This window comes from Paroedura picta, chromosome 10, assembly GCF_049243985.1.
Source record: "Paroedura picta isolate Pp20150507F chromosome 10, Ppicta_v3.0, whole genome shotgun sequence".
In the NCBI taxonomy this organism is placed as follows: Eukaryota; Metazoa; Chordata; class Lepidosauria; order Squamata; family Gekkonidae; genus Paroedura; species Paroedura picta.
The window spans coordinates 87648518-87669002 of record NC_135378.1 but is presented as its reverse complement, the minus strand read 5'-3'; the positions used below and the strand labels follow the sequence as shown (position 1 = coordinate 87669002).

The following is a 20485-nucleotide window of genomic DNA, read 5'->3' as shown; positions in this document are numbered from 1 at the left end:
CCCCGCGGACACTCCGCCCCCCGACTCGCCCCCAGAAGCTGGCCAGAGCAGCGCGGGGCCTCGGGGCCGAAATGGCCGCCCTGAAAGCCTGCCCGGATCGTCTCCGTCCACCCCACGAATCCGCTTCGAAGACTAGCCGAGAGGGGGGGGGGGAGAAGGCCGGGGCAGCTGGGAGCCCCCTCCTCGCGCAGCCCCCCCCCATCCGTCCGGGCCGACTCCGCAGCACCTGGGGGGGTCTTCGGAACCGGAAGGACTTCTGGAGGGCGATCAGAGACAGACAGACACAGACAGACGGAGAGGCCGGGGGAGCAGGAGAGGCTGACCCTCCCCAAAACACTCACAACTGCGGCCGGCCTTCCTGCGCCGAGACCCACGTTTGGGGGTTGGGGGGCGCTCTTGGGGCTGGGCTCAGCCACTTCCCCCCCGCCGGCACCCCCGCCAGCCCAGTCTGCCGCCACCCTCTTCGTCCGTCCTGGGAGGGGGCCAGGCTTTCCAACTCCTCAGAGGACCGCGGCGCCCGGGAGGCTCCTGCCAGGGCTGCGTGGGGCTCGGCCGGCCCAGAGGCGGACTGGACTACCCTGGTGGAGAGGTCGGCCTAAGAATCTGCGCGGGGGCTCCAGTCGCGGAGCTCGGGGGTCTTTGCCGGCTGCCTTTCCCGGTAGGTCTGGAAAGTCCAAGCGGGAGAAGGGAGGGCCTCTGGGCCGCGGCATAGGCCTCCAGCCCCCCCCCCCCGCGGGGCAGGAGAGAGCGAAGAAGGGACGCCTGGAGTCGGCGGGCAGAGGGGGGGACAAGGGGGAGAGGCGCGAAAGATTGGCAAGGGATGCCTTTCAGCTGGGAGACGGAGGGTGGGGGGGGGCAGCTGAGGAGCCATAGCGGGGAGGGAGAAGAAGGGCTGGGTTTTTCACCCTCACTGTTCAGTCCCAAAGGAGTCCCAAAGCGGCCTTTCCCTTCTTCTCCCCACAACAGACAGCCCGTTGGGGCCGAGAGAGCTCTAAGAGAACTGAGACTGGCTCAAGGTCACCCTGCTTGCTGCTGCTGGTGGACTGCCTCAAAAGCGGCTCAGACGGTGTGGGCGCTGGCTGCCTAAGCCGGCCGAGGAGGAGGAGGGCTCCGATCATGCAGCTTTCGGGCAGGACCGGAGACAGAAACCGGATTGAAGCCGGCGCGGAGGAGCTGCGTGCGCCAGCTGGACTTGAGGCAGCCGGGGCTGGGGAGGGATGCTGAAGGCGGCCACGGGAGGGCGGAGCTCCGAGGAGGAGCCTCAGGGCCTCAGGGCGTTCTTTCTCAAGGTCACTCGTCTTCTGAGCTCCCTTCCTTCCTTCCTTCCTTCCTTCCTTCCTTCCTTCCTTCCTTCCTTCCTTCCTTCCTTCCTTCCTTCCCTCCCTCCCTGGGACGTTGCTGGCGGCCTTGTGAGGCCATCGTGACTCTCCTGGATGAAGACCTTCCCTGCCTGTTCGGCCTGACTGAGGCCATCTGCGGGACCCGCTCAGTGAGAGGCCTGCGCCAGAAGGGGCCCTTGTGGGAGAAAGTGCCCTCTTGCTCCAAGAGTCTGGCCGCAAAGCCATCTGCCCCGGCAGAGCACAGCCAAGCCTTGCCTTCGAAATCACTGGTCACACCAAGTCTGCCACTGCGCGTGCCGTGCCAGGTCCTTCAACTGGACCCTCCCCTCCCAAGGAGGCCCATTCCAGCCTCCCACACAAGGAGAAGCAGCAGCCCAGCCCCTGGAGGCTCCCGGAGTGGAGCGGCCAGTCGGTAGGGAAGGGAGCCTTCTCCGCAGGCCTCTGCTCCGGAGGGAAAAGGCCAGGATGCATGGTCTGCTTGCCCTCAGGGCCATTCCCTGCTTCTTCTCGGAAGCTTCTCCCTCGTTCTCTCTCTGCCAGGCAGCCCTGAAGCCGGGCTCTCTCTGTCTCTCCTCCTCTGCACTCCCAAGTATGGTCCTGCCTTAATAAAACCCTTTCCTCCTGATCCTAACATGCAGCCTGTGCATATCTCTGGCTGACTCACTCTGCTGACCCAGAACGGGGCCACTGGCAGTCCTGGGAAGGGCTTCCGGGTTCTGTCTGCTGTGGCTCTGCCCCCCTGCCCACAATTGCCCCCCCTTGTGGGTGACTCTGCCTCTGGTCTGGCCCCAAACTTGCCCATGGCCCCATCCCCCAATGACACCGCCAGACCCAGCCTCACCAGATGAAGGCCGGAGCCTCTATGCAGAGCAAATGATGCCCATCACGGGAGGCAAAGGGGACTTCAAGCAAACCAAGACCCCGAGCCAAGCTGAGCCGTCTGGCACAATCCCGGCATCTCCAAGGACCACTGGCAGAAACCAGCTAGCATGGCTGCCACCTCCAAAAAGATGGCAGCAAGAAGGTCATCCCTACTTATCCCCCCCCCTTCACTTCATCCCTTATAGGAGATGCAGGCAAGGCAGTGTGCAGGTGCTCATTCCCCACCAGCTGGTAGAAACGGGCAGGAAACTGATTCCCTCCATAAGAAAGTTTACTCCTCTGCCTGGGCATTGCCCACCAGCTGGTCCTCTGGACAAAGACTGACGCTTGCCCAGCGCTTCTGACACCTCTGGCTAAGCTCCTGCAGGCAGAAGGCCAATGCCTTCCCAGGCAACCAATCACGGCAGGCAAACCCTTCCCCCAGGGCCACCCTTCTGAGAAGGCCTGTTGGGTACCCAGGAAAGATGGAGGCTTCAGGCCAGTCCTGAACTTGAAGGAGCCAGCTTCCCCCCCCCCACCCCCGCCCTGCATGTTAAAAATTTCAAAATGTTGTCTTTGAGTTAGTTCTGCAGCTACTAACATTAAACTGCTGGTTTTGTGCACCTGACATTCAGGACACATTTCCAAGTAGCTCTTCAACCTTGTCAGGCCAGGGTTCTGCACTTCAAATATAACCATATTTCTTGCCAATTAGGTTTGGGCTGGTGACTGCTTCATGCATATTTTCTAAACGTGTTGGTGTTATAGTACCAAATCTAAGGTCAAGGGTTGTACTATTCACCCATGTTTGGATGACTGGCTTGTCACGGTAACTAGAGTTACAGGTTTCCCTGATTGTACAAATGTTCCAGAATCGTAGGTTTGGACATTAACGGCACAAAAACACCCCTTAAACCTTCTCTGAAAGCTTCCTATATTGGGGCCCTTCTTGACATTACAGTGGCCAAAGCTAGATAGATTCAGGTGGGTCAATTCATGTTGGTCTGAAATGGGAGAACAAAAGTTCTGTCCAGAGGCACCTTTAAGGTCAACAGATTTATTTCTGGGTCAAAGCTGTTGTGTGCATACACACTTCTTCAGATAACAGAACAAAGTTTGAGTCCAGGGGCACCTTGAAGACCAACAATGTTTTACTCAAGGTGTGACCTTTCATGGGCAGGCACACTACTTCTTTAGCAACTGGTTGATTATACCAGAAAGAGGATGGATAAGATCTATGAAGGCAGTAAATTAACATGCAGATACAAGTAAATAGCATACAGATCTGGTGAGAATGAACTGTCCAGGCCATTAAATTCCAACAATGCCCTTTAATCCTTTACATAGGACAAACAGGTCAAACCCCATGCCAAATGACAAATAGCCACAAAATCTGACATCAGGAGTCACAAAACTAAGAAACCTGTAGGAGAATATTTCAGCCTCCTAGGGGCCCTCAAAGTAGCTATTCTATTGCAATAGAATTTCAAAATGTTGCCGAATAACAAGTTATTCGAACAATCAGACAATGGAAACCCTTGGACTTAACACAGATCTTGGCTTCTTATCTCCCTGCACATGCTGAGTGGTCCAAACTTCATTACCCTATTCTCAAAACATCTGTATGCCCATTTACTTGTATCTGTATGCTAATTTACTGCCTTCATAGGTCTTATCTGCCTTAATCCTATATCAGATCCAGTTTCATATACATGCGACATCCTTTCCTAGCAATTAAATCCACCACCATCTTTCTACCTATAGGTAATGGTTGAGGACATTCTGTTTCATTGTATCTGATGAAGTGCCTGCACACAAAAGCTTCTTCCTTTAATAAAACATTGGTGGTCTTAAAGGTGTCCCTGGACTCCAACTGTTCTGCTCCCAGTGGACAGAACCTGACCCATCAAGGCCTTGATTGGATGTCTCTCACAGCATATTTCAATTACTCCTGTTCTTTCAGAAACTGTTAGAAGAACTGGTGTTTTCTGCAAAATCGGTTTTAAAGTAAATTTTGCCCTGCTTTCATTCATTCTATTAGGCTCCTGTTCCCTAGGTCCTTATCGCAGCAGCTGGGCTGGTGGGTGTCCAATGGCAACCTACTGGCTGTGGGACCATGGAGGGGAAAGTCAGCCACTATGCTGCACAGTCCCGTTGGACTCAGACCGCTCCTGGAGTAGCGCTGGGCGCAGTCCAAAAGGCAGAATGGAGAGGGGGCCGAGGAGAGCGACCAGGAGGAGCCAGGAGGGGTGGGGCTGCGGGTGGAGGAACTTGGGAATGTTCAGCCTGGAGAAGAGGAGGCAGGGAGGGGGCTGGATCAGGCCCTTGAAGTCTCTGAAAAGCTGTCCCTTGGAAGACAGTAGGGAAAGGTTCCTGTTCGTGGGAGAGGAGAACACCTGCAGGAGCGGGGGGGGGGGGAAGACATAGAGTCACCAGGTGAAGCAATTCTATTATTACTATTAATAATATGAGGAGGACTATTAGTTATGCTCAAAATCCTACAAACTAGGCTCCAGCAATATGTGGACTGAGAACTTCCAGAAGTACAGGCAGGATTTCGAAGAGGCAGAGGAACTAGAATTCAAATTGCCAACATACGCTGGATCATGGAGAAAGCTAGGGAGTTCCAGAAGAACATCTACTTCTACTTCATTGACTATGCTAAAGCCTTTGATTGTGTGGAGCACAACAAATTGTGGCAAGTTCTTAAAGAGATGGGAAGACCAGAGCATCTTATATCTGTCTCTTGAGAAAGCTATATGCAGGTCAAGAAGCAACAGTGAGAACTGAACATGGAATCACTGATTGGTTCAAAATTGAGAAAGGAGTTCGGCAAGGCTGTATACTGTTACCTTGCCTATTTAACTTGTATGCAGAGCACATCATGAGAAAGGCGAGGTTAGATGAGTCACAAATTGGGATCAAGATTGCAGGGAGAAATATCAACAACCTCAGATATGCATATACCATTCTAATGGCAGAAAATGAAGAGGAACTAAAGTGCCTTTTGATGCGGGTGAAGGAGGAGAGTGCAAAAGTTGGCTTGAAACTAACATCAAGAAAACAAAGATCATGGCATATGGCCCTATCAATTCCTGGCAAATAGATGGGGAAGAAATGGAGATAGTGACAGATTTTATTTTCATGGGCTCCAAGATCACTGCAGATGGGGACTGCAGCAAAGAAATTAAAAGACGCTTGCTCCTGGGGAGGAAAGCTATGGCAAATCTAGACAGCATCCTAAAAAGCAGAGACATCACCCTGCCAACAAAAATGCATCTAGTCAAGGCTTTGGTCTTCCCAGTTGCAATGTACGGCTGTGAAAGTTGGACCATAAGGAAGGCTGAGCGTCAAAGAATTGAGGCTTTTGAACTCTGGTGCTGGAGAAGACTCTTGCGAGTCCTAGAGGAGATCAGCCCTGACTGCTCCTTAGAAGGTCAGATCCTGAAGATGAAACTCAAATGCTTTGGCCACCTCATGAGAAGGAAGGACTCCCTGGAGAAGAGCCTAATGCTGGGAGCGATCGAGGGCAAAAGAAGAAGGGGACGACAGAGAATGAGGTGGCTGGATGGAGTCACTGAAGCAGTCGGTGCAAACTTAAATGGACTCCGGGGAATGGTAGAGGACAGGAAGGCCTGGAGGATCATTGTCCATGGGGTCGCGATGGGTCGGACACGACTTCGCACCTAACAACAACAATATATGTCTATATTGGGGAGACGGACAGAGGCAGCAGACGGGTTGCCCTGAAACCGGGATATCCTCACAGCCAGGCCAGTCACCCCAGGCCTTCCGCTCTTGGTTTGGCACGAGAGGAGGCAAAACGGCTGTTCCTCAGGAGGGCGCTGGACAAAGCTCCAAGGGAGAGCCTCCGTCTGGCCTGGCCTAGATCCCCTGGGGGCTGAGTCGAGGGCTGGCCCCGTGGCCTGGGAAGGGGCGGACGGGGGGGGGGGGGCTGCATGGTAGAGCCCGCAGGGCTCCGGGGCCGCTTCCTGCTCTGCCGGCGGCACCTCGTGGCAAGGCCTGTTGTGGGGAGAGGGAGGGGAGGGACTCTCGGGGTCACCCAGCCGGCCGGCGGTTGCCAACTTCTTCCCTTGAGCAAACGAAAGGGCTGCCCCCCCCCCCGGGCTAGAGCTTCCTAGGAGGCCCCAGAGGAGGCCCCGCCCTGGCGGCGACCCCACCCCAGCAGGCCGGCCAGGACGCCCTCGCCCCCTTCCCGCCCGGGAGGCTGGGGCAGAGGTGGGCGGTGGGCAAGGCGGCCGGGCAGGGTCCCTCGCGGCTCCAGGCCCCCTCCGCCCCCTCCTCGGGCGCGCGCTGCCTCCCCCCGCTCCGCCGTCTCGGCGCCGTCAGATGCATGGCAGCCGCCCAGGCCCTGGCGAGGCGCAACAGATTTCTGCACCATATATTTAGACGCTCCATATTGCTCCCAGGAAATGTGCGCATTTGAGAGGCGGCGGCTCACCGAGGGCCATATCCTGCCAGCCTGCGCGCCAGGTGGGGAACGCGCTGCGCCGCCCGCGCCGCCCGGGAAGGGCCCTCCGGACAGGGCGCGGGAAGGAGCCCAGCGCGCCCTCCGAGGCAGACGCGCAGGGGGCTTGGGGAGGCCCTAAGAGGGGGCACTCGGGGAGGGGGCTCGCCCCAGGCTCTTGGCCCAGCCCCCTCCCGCCCGAGTCTAGCGGGGTTGGAAGCCGGCTGGGCAGCCTTCGGTCAGCCGCGCTCACCCAGTCTGGCCTACCTCACAGGGCTGTTGTGGGGATAAACCTCGGAGGAGGGGAGAAAGATGGGGCCTCATTGTGTGTGTGTGTGTGTGTGTGGGGGGGATGGATATCGATTGAACGCCTCGCCTCGCCCCCACTCCGGATTGCCGGCTCGAAGGGGGCCCGGAACGCCGCTCCCCTCGGCCACCTGCAGCCCAAAGGAAACCTGTTTCGGTGGGCTCTGCGGGGGCCAGAAGAGCCCAAGAGCCGCGACCGGGCCCGGGTCAGGCGCCCATCGCCCAAGGCCTCCGGGGCGGCAGGCAGACTCCCCTCCGCGCGGCCTGCAGGAGGTGCCCTGAAGCCCGGCTGACCGGGCCAGGCGGACCTCGCTGCCCTCGGGATCCAGTCCAGGCAGCGGCTCAGAGGAACAGCCTCTGCTTGGCCTCTCCGCAAAGGGCGGCCCTCCTCGGAGAACTGGGGGGGGGGGGAGAGACCCCTGGCAGCGGGATGCAAAGTCTGCTGCGGCCCCGATCCCACGGCATCGCTTCCCGAGCTAGCCCAAACGGTTGGACACGCCCGGCTGTTTGCACGACGGATGGACGGGCCGGATCCAGGAGTCAGTGCCCAGCGCCCGCCGAGGAGCCCTCTGGGGAGCCCCGAAAGCTGCGCCCGATCCCCGGCGGGGAAGCCGGCTGCAGGAGGAGGGGGGGGGAACTGTTTTTTCCTCCCCTGCGTTTCACGGCGGCTCACAGTGGCCTCCCCTTCCTTCCCCCGCAGCAGACCCCCTGGGGGGGGAGGCGGGGCGAGAGAGCTCAGAGAGTGGACGTGTCTGGACTCATTTCTCCCGGCCCTCTTCCCGCCGGGGAGTCGCAGCCCCCTGGAGCCAGCCCGAAGGAGGGCCGGAGGGGGGGGGAGCCCCGGGGTGGTCTGCGCGTGGTGTGTGCAGGTAGCGGGCCAGGCAGGGAGGGAGGGCGAGCGCATGGCTTTCCTGCCGGCCACAGCCTCTTTCCCGCGGAAGGATTGGGCCCCTCGTCTGGCTGGGCTGGGGGGGGGCTGCAGCCCACAGCACCCCGGGAAGCACCCCGTCCCCCGCTGCCTCTGGGGGTTGGCAAGTGGCCGTCAGTCATTCGATTGCTGGGCCGGCCTTTTCTGTGGGCCGTGGAGAGGCTGAGCCGTGTCTCTGCCGCCGCGGTGGCCAAACTGCGTCCCTCCCGACGACGTCCATGGACGGCAGATTCCAGGAGCGCCTGCCAGCTGCAGCGCGGCCCTGCTCTGCCCCCATCCCAGACCCGGAGCGCCCGCGGCCTCCGCGCCAGCGCCCTCCACGCGCCCCTGCTGCCCTCCGCCCTCCCGCAGCTCTGGACGGAAGGAAGGACTCGGGTCCCCCGCCCTTTACTCAGGAGCTTTGTCTAGCGGTTTCTTATCCAGAAGCTCCAGCGACGCGGAGATCCCCTTCGGAGGCTGCGGGCCTCCCGGGCACATGACATGCGTGGCGCTCAGCTCGCTCTGCCTGTCCTGGCGCGGCCAGTGGGCCAATCCTTCCCTTCTCAGAAGGGCCCTCCCCTGCCTGGCTGTCGCGCCTGCCTGCCTGCCTGCCTCGAGGACCCCTGGTGCCCCAGAGCGCCCAGGACCCGGCAGGCAAGAGGGGAGAGGCAGGCTGGCCCAGCCTCCGCTAGGTTCGATCCCCGGCACGCCCTCCAGGCCAAAGGATCGGGGCCCAGGAATCGGGAGCCGCTGCCAGCCTGAGTAGAGCAGACCCTCCTGCCCTTGGGCACGGGCGGTGCCACCTGCCTGTCGGAAGCCTAAAGCAGGGGGCTGAACTTGGGGGCCTGGGGGTCCGCCCTCGCCCCTCTCCGCCTGCCCTGGAGGCTGCTTTCGTTCGCTCCCTCTGCCGGGACAGGGGGCCTCACAGATCCAGGCACCGAATGCTGGCGCAAGGACGCCCCCCCCCGCAGCCCCCCCCCAGACAGACAGACGACCCCTGCCCCGAGATGAGGGGTGACTTGCCTCCACATTCTCCTTAAGGCCCTTTTAATTGGCAGGGAGCGGCAGCCCCGTGACCCGAGGGCAGGCCAGGGTCAGGGCCCGGATTTGCAAAGCCGCAGCCGCGCACTCTTTTTAATTTGCAGGGCTTTGCCCGCGAGGCCTGCGCCTGGGGACTCGCCAGCAGCCCGGCTCCTGCCCCCGAGGATGGGCGAGTCGCGGGACGGCCCCGCGACACGCCTCGGGGGTCGCAGACGCTCTGCGAAAGGCCGCCCGGCATTGTCAGCCGCCGCACTTCGGGCCACGGGACCGTTCGAGCAAGAGTCTGGGGCGCCCTTCCGCCGGCCTCCCCCTTGCTCCTGGCAGGACGGGAGGACGAGACTCAGCAACCCCCCCCCCCGCTCCCCCTTGCCGGCCCGGAGCTTTCACACGAGCAGCCAGGCCCACCAAGGGGTAGGCAGAGGCAGGACGGGCAGAGGCTTTCCCTAACGGCTCCTAGCAGAAAAAGACCAGCGTCTCCTTCTCTGGCGGTTCCGTCCAGCCACGCCCCTGTTGTGGCTCGACCATCCCCAAGGTCTGGTGGTTTTAACTAACGAAGAAGGGACAGATACACAGATCTAGATCCGCCTTTCTGGACCTTTTTACCCCCGAGAAACCCCTGAAACCTTCTTCCGGCTTCGTCAAAGCCCAGGCTCGACGGCGCAGAAGGTGGCTGGGAAGCAGAGCTGTGGACACGCCAGAAACGGTCCGAACCCCCTCCCCCTCCCCCTCCCCCCGGCCCGGCGTCCTCTTAAGCAGCGAGGGCACGGAACTTGGCCAGGGAGCAGCTCGCAGGGACACGGGGCGCGGAAGAGACAGGCAAGCAGGCCTGCAGGGCTGCTGGTTCGCAAGTTGTAGGATGGTCTTTCGGCCCCCTCTGCTGGCGATGTTGGGTATGGCAGGAAGCGCTTTCCTTTGACGGCATCCGGCGCGTCCCGGTATGGGCCTGAGGCGACAGAACACGCCCATGGGCACCTTTAGGACCAACACAGGTTAATTCTGGGCATCAGCTTTCGTGGGCATATCATTGTCGGAGAGCCCAATTAATGGGAGCCCAATCCAGCCTGCAAGATGGTGCCCTGAATCCCCGCCAGGGTCACATGAAGACCAGATGGCCGTGATACGCTCTCCCTATTTCCCCCCTCGAAGTCAGTGTGGAGCCCCCAGGGGGTTCAAAATGCTGCACTTAGGTACTTACCTGGAGCCAGGCGGAGCATGTGTGTCACCCCCCTTCTGCAGGCATTCCGGTGGCTGCCCATCCATGCCCAGGCTCACGGCCAGGTCCAGCCTACCCCTCCTGACCTGGACCCCCATACCTGCAGAGCCACCTCCTAATTGACCCTCTGCCACAACCACTCCTGACACCCCTGCCTGGCCTTCTGCCACGGGGCAAGATTGCTTTCCCAGTAGTGCCCCCCCCACCTGAGGGAATGGCCCCCGAGGAGGGGAGGGAAGCTCCCGCTCTCCTGCCTTTCTGCTGCGGAGCCAAACAGAATTAACCAGGGAGGTTTCCTGAACAGGAAAACAGGATGGTCAAAACCCCAGCATCAGTAAGGGGATGGGAACCGGCCTGCTCTCCGGGACTGCCACCTGTCACTGCCAGCATGCTCCGTGTTTGGAGGTCACAGAACACATCACATCCCAAAGCCTGTGCGTTGATCAGGAGCCTGAGATTTCAGCCCTCCCAGCCCCACGGTGCGGGCCAGCCTAGCGGAGTCCCCTTTGGAGACAGAGTCAGAGGGGGGAGTAGTTGCAGGGCCTGCAGACCTGACCGGGTCCGCCTGCTGCTGTTCTTCGCCTCTTTGAATGGCCTCCTTTGCTACAGGGACGTCAGCTGCCAGGTGGCCCTTAGGCCGAGGGGCCAACAGAGAAGCTGGACTGGGGCCCTGAGAGGCCAGCAAGAGGGTGGGGGCAGGAGCCACCAGGAGAGTCGGGGGGGGGGGGAGAGTCGCCACAAGCAGTGGGCACCTTCCAGGTACATTTCTCAAACCTAGATTCAAAGGGGCAGCCATGTTGGTCTGAAGCAGCACAATAAAATCAGAGTCCAGTCAGGCACCTTTAAGACCAACGAAGATTTATTCAGGGCAGGAGCTTTCGAGTGCAAGCCCTCTTCCTCAGACTATGAACTGACCGTCATAACAGTAGGAATATATAAGCAAAAGTTAATCCTGTTACATTAGTCAAAGCCAGTGATCCATGGCAATAAATAGTAGGGTGTGAACTACAGATTTGACAGTTTTATTCCTGATATATATATATATATATATATATGTCCGTGTGAACTACAAATGGGTTAGAGGGGTTTGATTGGCTGGTTTGGCAGGGAGTTATCATGTGGCTGAGTTTGGATGCTGTGACACAGTTTACTCATGTAACAGGATTGACTTTTCTTTATATATTCCTACTGTTATGATGGTCCGTTCTTAGTCCGAGGAAGAGAGCTTGCACTCGAATGCTCCCGCCTTGAATAAATCTTTGTGGGTCTTGAAGGTGCCTGACTGGACTCTGATTTTATTTCTCAAACCTGCAGAATTCTCACTGGGAGGGGCCTTTTGGGCAACAGTGCCCCCTGGTGGCTGAGGGGAGCATTGCAACACATCTCCCCTCTCCAAAGACGATTTGTTATTATTACAGGGGGCAGGATGGCTCTCATTATCTGAAAGGTTGTCACTTAGAGGAGGGCAGGGAGCGGTTCCTGTTGGCAACAGAGGAGAAGACCCACAGAAGTGGGTTTAAACTACACGTGGAACGATATCAGCTAGATATCGGGGGGGAGGGGGGAGAGAATCAGCCTGAGCAGTTCAGCAGGGAAATGGGCTGCCTAAGGAGGTGGGGAGCTCTCCTTCATTGGCCATCTTCAAGCAGTGGCTGGACAGAGGCTTACCTTGGATGCTTGGCTCACCCCCTAACCACTACCCCAAGGTGGCTCTTGGATATCTGGAGAGCCACTGGAGCAAGAGCCATTCATGTCTGCCCATCAGAACGGCTGATGTGAGGGAACCTGGAATCGAACCCAGCTCACCAGATTAGAAGTCTGCACTCCTAACCACTACACCAGGCTGGCTCTACTGGCAGAAGTAAAGAACCGGTGGAGATCTGCTTGTCTGCGAAATGAGCATTGCTTGCAGGAAGCAAGTTCTGAGTAGTTGCAGAAGCAATCCCCAGGCAAATGGTACACAGGCAAAAACATGGTGTGAAGCAAATATGCATCAACCTGCAGACTATGAATCTCCTGACGATCCTGGACCACCCCCCTGACCTTGTATCTGGAAACTCCCTGACTGGCACCTTAATTATATGCCCCCCCTGGTGTCGACTCGGCTCAGTGGCTGCTCCAGCTCCAGGCCGCTCTTCTGAGCCAGCGCGGACTGCAACTGCTCCCATGCTAGACACCGAGCAAGAATTGCCTCCCTGGCTCTGCCATGGCCAACCTTTTGGTACAGCCCCAAAGGACGGTCCAAGCAGGCCGGCACATTCTAGACCTCCGCGATGGGCACCAGTGGCGACGGACAGCGAGGAGGCCCCTGGTGCTCCTGAATTCATTCATCAACAACTTGGAATTTGGGGCAAACAGGATGGCCGCCAGGTTGGCTAAGGGTGCCCAAGGATGCAGGATGGAAAGAAGCAAACCACTCGGAGCGGCAACAACACAACTAGCCAAGGTTGACATGCAGAGAAACACTGATGGGTTCAGAAGTCTCCGGAGCCCAGACAGAGAGGGATGTGGGGGTAGAAGCCAGCAGGGCGCGGAGGTTAAGAGTGGCAGCCGCTCATCTGGAGAGCCGCGTGTGATACCCCAGTTCTCCTCAACAGGCACCCCGCTGTGGGGCCTTGGGCCAGTCCCAGCTCTCACAGGGCTCTCTCAGCCTCACCCGTCCCACAAGGTGTCTGTTGTGGGGAGGGGAAGGGAAGGCAAATGGAAGCCGCTTGGAGACTCCTCTGGGCAGTGAAAAGTGGGGTACAAAAGAGCAGCCTCTCCTCTCCTCCTAGAGGGCAGCTCAACACAAACGTCAACCCCGTGCACAGCTGCAGTGAAAAGGGCCAGTTTTGTGTCCGGGATCAGTAGGAACAGGATGGGATGGAAAAGAAGCTGCCTGCACAGGCCTATGGGCTGGCCTCATTTGGAGCTCTGGCCACCGTATCTCAACGCAAGGCCCTAGTGGGGCTGGGGACACTGCCAAAGGGGGGGGCGGGGGGCCCCTTCCCTAGGAGGGAAGCCCGAGAGGCCAGTCCAGGAGAACAATGGCTAACCGGGGGGGGGGGGCGACAACAGAGGCTTCTAAAACTGCCCGGGATGGAGAGCCAGAGCTTCTCCTGTGCCGCCTGGAGGTGCCTGTTCAGCCTAGGTAGCTAATGGATGGCTCCCTCACCAGAAGCACCTGGGTCAGTCTTGGCTGGCGTGCTGGGGGGGGGGGGGATCCTGTCGCAGTGGCTGTTTTGTCACGGCACGCTGGAGGAATGCTGCCTTAAAGCAGGGCCCCCCAGCACCCGGTGACACCTTTTCCGGGGGCTGCCAAGTGGGTGGAGCCCACCAAGAGACACCAAGCTCAGCGGGGGCTTCTGATTGGCTCTGCTTTTTCAGCACCTGCCCCCACTTCAGAAGGCTCTCCGCAGCCCCACCGGGCCTGTATCCTCGCCCTGCTTGCTAGCAAGACACTGGGTCAGCGATGCCTTCCCCAGACCAGACCCGCTAGCCGAGCTCTCACTGTTCCCTCCTGGAAAAGGAAAAGATGGCTGGATGGCCAGAAAGAGATGGAGAACAGGCAGGTCGCTCATTTGCAACGTATATTTCTGGGGGCAAGTTCATTAAGAAGCACTCATTTCATGGCCTGCGAGGGAAGGGGGTGGGGGGCTCTGAGGGCAACGTGTGGGAAGTCAGGCAGCAGCAGACTCTGCTGGGGCCCCAGTCCTGGCCGCCCTGTTTCCAAGACCCACGAGGCCTGGAAGATGAGGGGCCAGGGCTGGACAACCCCACCTCAGGCCCAGGGAGCAAAGAGGGCGGCTCTGTCCAGCGTGCTTTCCCCACAGACGGGAGAAAGACGTTGGCAGGAGCTGGACATGCCTTTTGCAGGAGCCAGAGCAGAGAGGGGCCGGGGGCCGGACCAGAGCCCCAGGCGCTCAGACGTCATAGAAGTCGATGTGTGCCCCCGATTCAAAGGTGTCCTCCAGGAGAAGGCCAGCAGCTTCTGGGAGGAGACATCACAGTCCAGCAACTGCCCCTGCTGCTTCATGCGGAGGAACTGCGCACGCATCTCCGGATCGCCTGATTTGGTGCGGGCCAGTTCTTGCATGTCCGTGTTCAGGGGCCCTGGGGACAGAGAGGACAATCACACCGGTGCCATCCCACGGGCTGGGCAGGGCCAGAACACATCCTTGGGCTTGGGTCACCTGGCGCATAGCTCAGCACTCTGACGTCCGGCTCCTCCGCTGCAAGCACCTGGAACATCATGTCCCGGGCGGCCTTCCCGGTGCAGTACAGGGTCCAGGACTTGAAGGGCTTCAGGGCACACAGGGAGGAGATGTTCACCACCGTCCGGCAGAAGCCTGGCTCTGCAGGGAAGGCCTTCAGGAAGGCAGCGGTCAGGCACAGCGCGGAGGTGACATTGAGGTTCAGGTAGCTGTTGACTTCAGCTGGGCTGTCCAAGTCAACAAAGGCCTTGGAAATGTCACCGAGAGTCCCTAGAAGGAGGAGGAGGAGGAGGGAGCGGAACCCTTTGTGAACAGGCCAGATCCAAACCAGCATAAACATCTAATACATGCGATGAGTAAAGCGTAGGCCAACTCTTCCCTGGGCCAACCCTCATCCAGAAGCACCACCTTACCTGGCGGGCTGAAGAAGGCAGAGCAACTGGGACAGAGACCAGAGCATGGAAACCAGGCCTCAACCAGGCAGGGCTTGTGGGAATGTTCCCAGGAGACCCAACATGGAAGTGCAGCTTCAGAGCACGAGGGGCTGGCTGAGGGTGAGGCCAAAATACACGCTGCCTTCCTGGGCCTGTCTGCCAGTGCAGGGGGGGGGCAGAGGGCAGGGCGGCCTCTTTGCCTTGGGGAACAGAAGCTCTAGAGGGAGAGGAAAGCAAACGGGAAGGTGGGAAACCTAGAGGGAGAAGGGGTCACAGAGGCCATCTAGTCCCACCCCCTGCTCAGTGCAGGATCAGCCTCAAGCATACAGGACAAGGGTCTGTCCAGCCGCTGGTTGAAGACCACCAGTGAGGGGGGGAGCTCCCCACCTCCTTAGGCAGCCCATCCCACTGCTGAGGTTCTCTGATTGACTATCCCTCAACCCCCCCCCCCCCCCATATCCAGAATGCCACTGGGACAATATGGGAGATGGCAGAGATGGTCACATGGCTCTTGACAGATTTTCCATGTGTGGATTCCCCCTCCCGCTGCTTTTTAACAAGAGAGGCGGATTCCATGGGGTCTGTGCTGAAACTCAGCCTAGGAAGGGTCAAGCGAAAGTCTCTGCCTGCCCTTGGTGGGCCCCAGGAAGGGCCTTCCCCCACGCAACACTTGCGTTCAGCTTCACTTGCCCCTTTCTTTAGCCAAGGCCAAGCAGGGTGATTAGGAAAGTCATGTGCAAAGGCAAAGGCACATGACCGGCTGGCCGAACGCGGAGGTCGCAGCCACCACCGGCTGCCCCTTGAGGCCCCACCTGGGCGGCCCGCGACGTGGACACGCAGGGGGCTTGGCGCTCTCTCTGCCTTGGGCAGGCAGCCGGTCCCTCTCGGAGCCAACCAACACGCCACTGTCAGAAACTAACGGGGGAAATTTTTCCTCTTCCTTGAAAAGCTCCTGCAGGTTTGAAGGCACAGTGTGGGATCAGAATGCCCCATGAAATGGAGCACCTCTTGTGGTCCCCGCTTGAACTGCCAGCTGTCACTCCTAGTGGCTGGGGGGGGGGGGGAGTGGGCCTGCAAAGGCTACCTCCCCCCCCCTCGGAGCAGCCTCTTGTCCAGGTAGTTCTGCCTAATTTGGCCAGGGGCGGGGGAGGCCACCAGGGAGAAGGGAGTGGGGAAAGCAGCCCCTCCCGCCCTGCCTTTTGGGAAACGTCTGGCTCCCTGGGGCCCCACCAGGTGCAAGCCCCCCTCCCTTCGGCCTCCACCCAGAGAGGGCAGGGCGGCCCAGAGGACCCCTCCCCTCCCCTCCCCCCCCCTCTGGCCTTCTGGCCTGGGCACGAGCAAGAGGGGCGGGGGGGGGGGCGGGGGTCCTCACCGGCGTTGTGGACGAGGAGGAGGCGGCGGAGGGGGGGCGCGGGCGGCGTCGGGGGTCCCGAGGAGGGCGCGGGCGGCGTCGGGGAGGGCGCGGAGGGCGCGCGGGTCGGCCAGGTCGGCGGGCAGGGCGCGGACGGCGAGGGCCGGGTGGGCGAGGGCCAGCTGCGCCTCCAGCTCCCGCAGAGCGTCCCCCGAGCGCGCCACCAGCAGCAGCGCCGAGCCGCCCGCCAGCCGCGCCGCCACCGCCCGCGCCACGCTCCGGCCCAGCCCCCGCGACGCCCCGCTCACCACGCACAGCGCCCGGCCCAGCCCCCGGCCCCGGCCCCGGCCCCGGCCCGCCCGACGCCATGCCCGCCCCCGAGAGCCCCGCTCGCTGCGCCCTCCGCTCCAGGCCAGGGAGCCCGACTGTGGCTCTGCCGCTCCTCAGCCCGCCCCCGCCCCCGCCCCCGCCCCCGCCCCCGCCCCAAGGACGGCCCCCCACGCCGCCCCGCCAAGCCCCTGCGGCTCTGGCTCGGATGGCTCTCCAGCCTCTGCTTAAAAATCTCCAAGGAAGGAGAACCCACCACCTCCCCAGGAAGCCTGTCCCACTGAGGAACTTCTCTCAGTGTCAGGAACTTCTTCCGGAGGTTGAGACGGAATTTCTTCTGAATTAATTTCATCCCATTCGTTCTGGTCCATCCCTCCGGGGCAAGAGAGAACAACTCTGCTCCATCCTCCATATGGCGCCCTTTTAAATACTTGAAGCTGGTTGTCAGATCCCCTCTCAGTCGTCTCCTCTCCAGGCTAAACAGACCAAGCTTTCCCAGCCTGACAGTCAGAGCGGTTTCTCAGTGGAGCAGGCTTCCTCGGGAGGTGGTGGGTTCTCCGTCTTGGGAGATTTTTAAGCAGAGGCTGGATGGCCATCTGACGGAGAGGCTGATTCTGTGAAGGCTCAAGGGGGGTGGCAGGGGACAGTGGGTGAGCGAGAGGGTGGTGAGTGTCCTGCATCGTGCAGGGGGTTGGACTAGATGGCCCCGTAGGCCCTTCCAACTCTATGATTCTGAGCATCCTGCGCAGTGCAGGGGGTGGGATTAGATGACCCTGGGGGGGCCTTCCAACTGTATGATTCTCTGAGTGTCTTGCATGGTGCAGGGGGGTTGGACTAGATGACCCTGGAGGGGCCTTCCAACTCTGATTCTAGGGCGTCCTGCATAGTGCAGGGGGTTAGACTAGATGACTCTGGAGGGTCCTTCCAACTCTATGATTCTCTGAGCGTCCTCTATGGAGCAGGGGGTTGGACTAGATGACCCCGGATGACCCTTCCATGATTCTCTGAGTGTCCTGCAGGGGGTGGGACTAGATGACCCCCGAGGGACCTTTCCCTCCGTGCTCCTAAAGGGCTGCTCCCTCCCTCCCTCCCGGCGGGCCTCTCATCCCCCCTCCCCCCGGCTCGGCTCAACCGCTTCGGCTTGCACGCGCGCATGTGCCCTTCTCAGGCCGTGCAGTGTGCGCAGGCGCGTAGGGCTGGGAAGGGGGCCCTCCAAAGCAGCCGTTGTCACGTCGGGAGTGCACTCCAGCCGCAGCCTGGGGGTTGGCAACCTTTGGCTGCGAGGCCGCTCCCTCCCGCGCCGAACAGAGCGAGCGCTTCCGGTCCTGACCGGAAGGGGGCTGCGCGGCCTCGGCTCCTCCTCTTCCTCCTCCGCGAGCGGCCGCGGGGCGGGGACTACGGTTCCCGGCAGGCCCCGCGGCGGCGTTGCCATTGCGACGGCGGGGCGATGGCGGAGGCGGAGGCGGGCCGGCTGGAGTCGGCGTCCGAGCACGAGCGCATCCTGCGGGAGGTCGACAGCACCGACACGGCCTGCCTCGGGCCCACCCTCCGGTGAGGGGCAGGGGCAGGGGCAGGGGCAGGGGCAGGGCGGGAGGGACCGTGGGCTGCCCCCGCACAGGACCTCCCCCCCCCCGCAGCCAGGCCGCCTGGGGCTGCAGGCCGGAGCCCCCGCTCAGACGCCGCCCAGGAAATGCGCTCCCGGGACCCCCCGGCCGGCTGCCCGGGCCTCCGGGAACCCTCCCTGGGGGCGAGGGGGCGGGGGGGGGTGTGTCTCTGCAGGCGCCTCTCCCGGGTCTGGACCTCAGTGCTGCCCTGTATTATTATTATTATCATTATCATATTGCATGTTGTGTCTACATTGTCAGGTTAAGCAGTGACAGGCATTTTGAAATAGATGTGCTTGGTTATCTTTCCCTTGCCAAAGTCAGAGATGAGAGCGGGACTTGAGCCTCTTTGGTTAACCCCACCCCAAGCCGAGGGTCCCCCCATGCTGTATCCTGCTGCTGTTCTGGGGCTGGATGGTGCTCTTTCCTTGCGGCTCCTGTGACTTTCCACCGGTGTTATTGGGACAAGAGGGACTTCACCTGCTTCTTGAGTCTTACACATCGAATCTGGGAGGATATCCTGTAGCTTTGGTCCCACCATGAAAATAGCCCTGTCAGTTTGCCAGTTGGGGCGAAGGCACCTGCAGACGACCTCGGCCTACAGGGAGGCTCCTGCTCCCAACCAGACTCACTCACTTGACTTCAGGGTCAAAGGCTCAAATCTGAAGCTAAATCTGTTCCAGGCAGCTGACCCTGGCTGCTGTTTCCTTGGTCCCAAAATGGTCCGTCCGTCCTCCCTGCCATCCATATTTTGGTCATTTTCCTTTGTCACAGAGAGTGCAAATGTGCCACAAGCACAATATGGGGTTTGTGTAGGGGTGAAAAGGTTGCTTAAACATGGGCATCTTTTTCTGGGCAGTGCCTCAGAAATTACGCCCTGGGGATCCCTGAGATTGCTTCTGGAAGCCAGCTGGGGTAGCTTCCTGGTCTCATCACCCTGAGGCAGAATACAGTCAATGGAGAGCTCTTCAGAGGGGAGAGCCCAGGAATGTGGAAAGTTGGCTGCTTTCTTAGAGATGAAGGCTGACGTCTTCTGCTGCAAAGGAACAAAATGGGAGAGGAAACTGGAAGGTGGGAGCGATGAGTGGCCCGGACCCGCTTTGAGAGGCAGTGGCCTTACAGGGATGATCTGGGGAGGGAGAAAGTAAAGACCTGAGTTAGGAACAGCCCAGGGTGGGGTGTGGGGGAAGAGGGAAGGCATCAGGCAGTAGAGCTGGTGAAGAGATGACACATCAGGGCTGTGGAAATGGGAGATGTTGGGACTGGTGGTCCTGGGCTTCCATGGGATGTTCTTTTCCCCATGATTGCAGAGGGATGCTGGGTTCAGAGCCTTGAAAGAGGCTGGGTGGGGGAATCAAGCCTTCCAGAGATGACCCCCAAGGCCAGCCCCCTTAGGGTTTTGGGTTGCAGTCTACAGTGGCCAGTACCTTGCACCCTCCCTGCAGCCCTGCTCTTCACTGGCTTCCCCCCTGTGCCACTTCCCTTTTGAAGTGCTGTGAAGGGGTCCATGGCTCTGGCTGGCTACCAGCCATGCATTTTACCAGGGGTCTGCTCAAGACCCCTTTTCGTGACTTCTATTCTGGTAATTCCTACAGAAGTAAGACAGACCGAGAACCGGCGCGGTCTTCTGGCCAGACCATTGCAAACTGCGTTATGGGCCTGCTGCTTTCTGTCCCCTCTGTGCCACTGGGAAGGCTGAGCCGTGGCAGGGGAGGGCTGCCCTGTGGTTGTTTTGAGCTGCATGCCCCTTGAGTCTCCCAGCTGCCCTCCTCCTCCAAGTATTTATAAAAGGTGCTTGTTTCTGTTTTTTGGATAACTGTCGAGATCTTTTCTCTGCAATGATTTTTGCTCCATATCCTGTGAAGAGGCTCCTTTGGGAGTTATTTTGTGAGGCTGATTTCAGGGCCACGCCTCTGGGCTGGGCTACCCAGCCAGTGGGGATGGGAGTTGACCCTTCTGTGGTGTTAATGGGATCTTGGTCCTCTTGAGCATGTCCCAGTGCTTCTAACCATGCTCCCCTTGGAATGGAAGAAGTTGGGAGCCAGCTCCCCTCCCCTCTTCCAGAGAGCTAACCAAAGCACAGCTGGGCACATGGCCATCTTGGCTTCGCTCACCTGCCTTGCTTGGAGCTGCTGTCAGACCTGCCTCCTGAGAAAGTTGATCTGAGCCTTGTATTTTGTTAGTGGCAATGGGGGGGGGGGTAAATCAAGTGGTTTGAGTGGTTAGACTGTGTGCCTTTGAGCGTGTGCATGGGCATGTGTGTTACGTGGCCCAAGTCTCCCCCTCCTTCTGGCCACCCAGGAGAGGTGTCCTGCTGCTTTGGATCCAGCCCCTTGCGTCCCCTGCCAAGGGCACCTCAGTGTCTTCTTTGCTGATATTGTTCCGATTAGCAGCAGACAACCCGCATTCCTCGGCCGCAGCTGGGGGACTGCCTGGTGGG

At 59.9% G+C, this 20485-nt stretch overlaps 2 protein-coding genes across 3 annotated transcripts in view; one reads left to right on the top strand and one right to left on the bottom strand.

Moving 5' to 3' along the window:
* Window positions 1-13691: 13691 nt before the first annotated feature.
* On the bottom strand, window positions 13692-16498 carry SPR (sepiapterin reductase). Its single transcript, XM_077301356.1, is given in 6 exon segments — window positions 13692-14097; window positions 14100-14228; window positions 14309-14599; window positions 16136-16196; window positions 16198-16447; window positions 16449-16498. Coding segments are annotated over 6 exon segments (825 nt in total). The 5' UTR covers window positions 16484-16498; the 3' UTR covers window positions 13692-14038.
* A 1332-nt stretch (window positions 16499-17830) lies between these two features.
* EXOC6B (exocyst complex component 6B) overlaps window positions 17831-20485 on the top strand; it is a 131903-nt gene continuing 129248 nt past the window's right edge. Inside the window, exon 1 of one of the 2 annotated variants that reach the window (XM_077301354.1) lies at window positions 17831-17992. In XM_077301354.1, the coding sequence (XP_077157469.1) occupies window positions 17889-17992 (104 nt within the window). In that variant the 5' untranslated portion in view covers window positions 17831-17888. The remainder of the gene's footprint in view (window positions 17993-20485) is intronic. The other variant, XM_077301355.1, reaches the window with a different exon arrangement.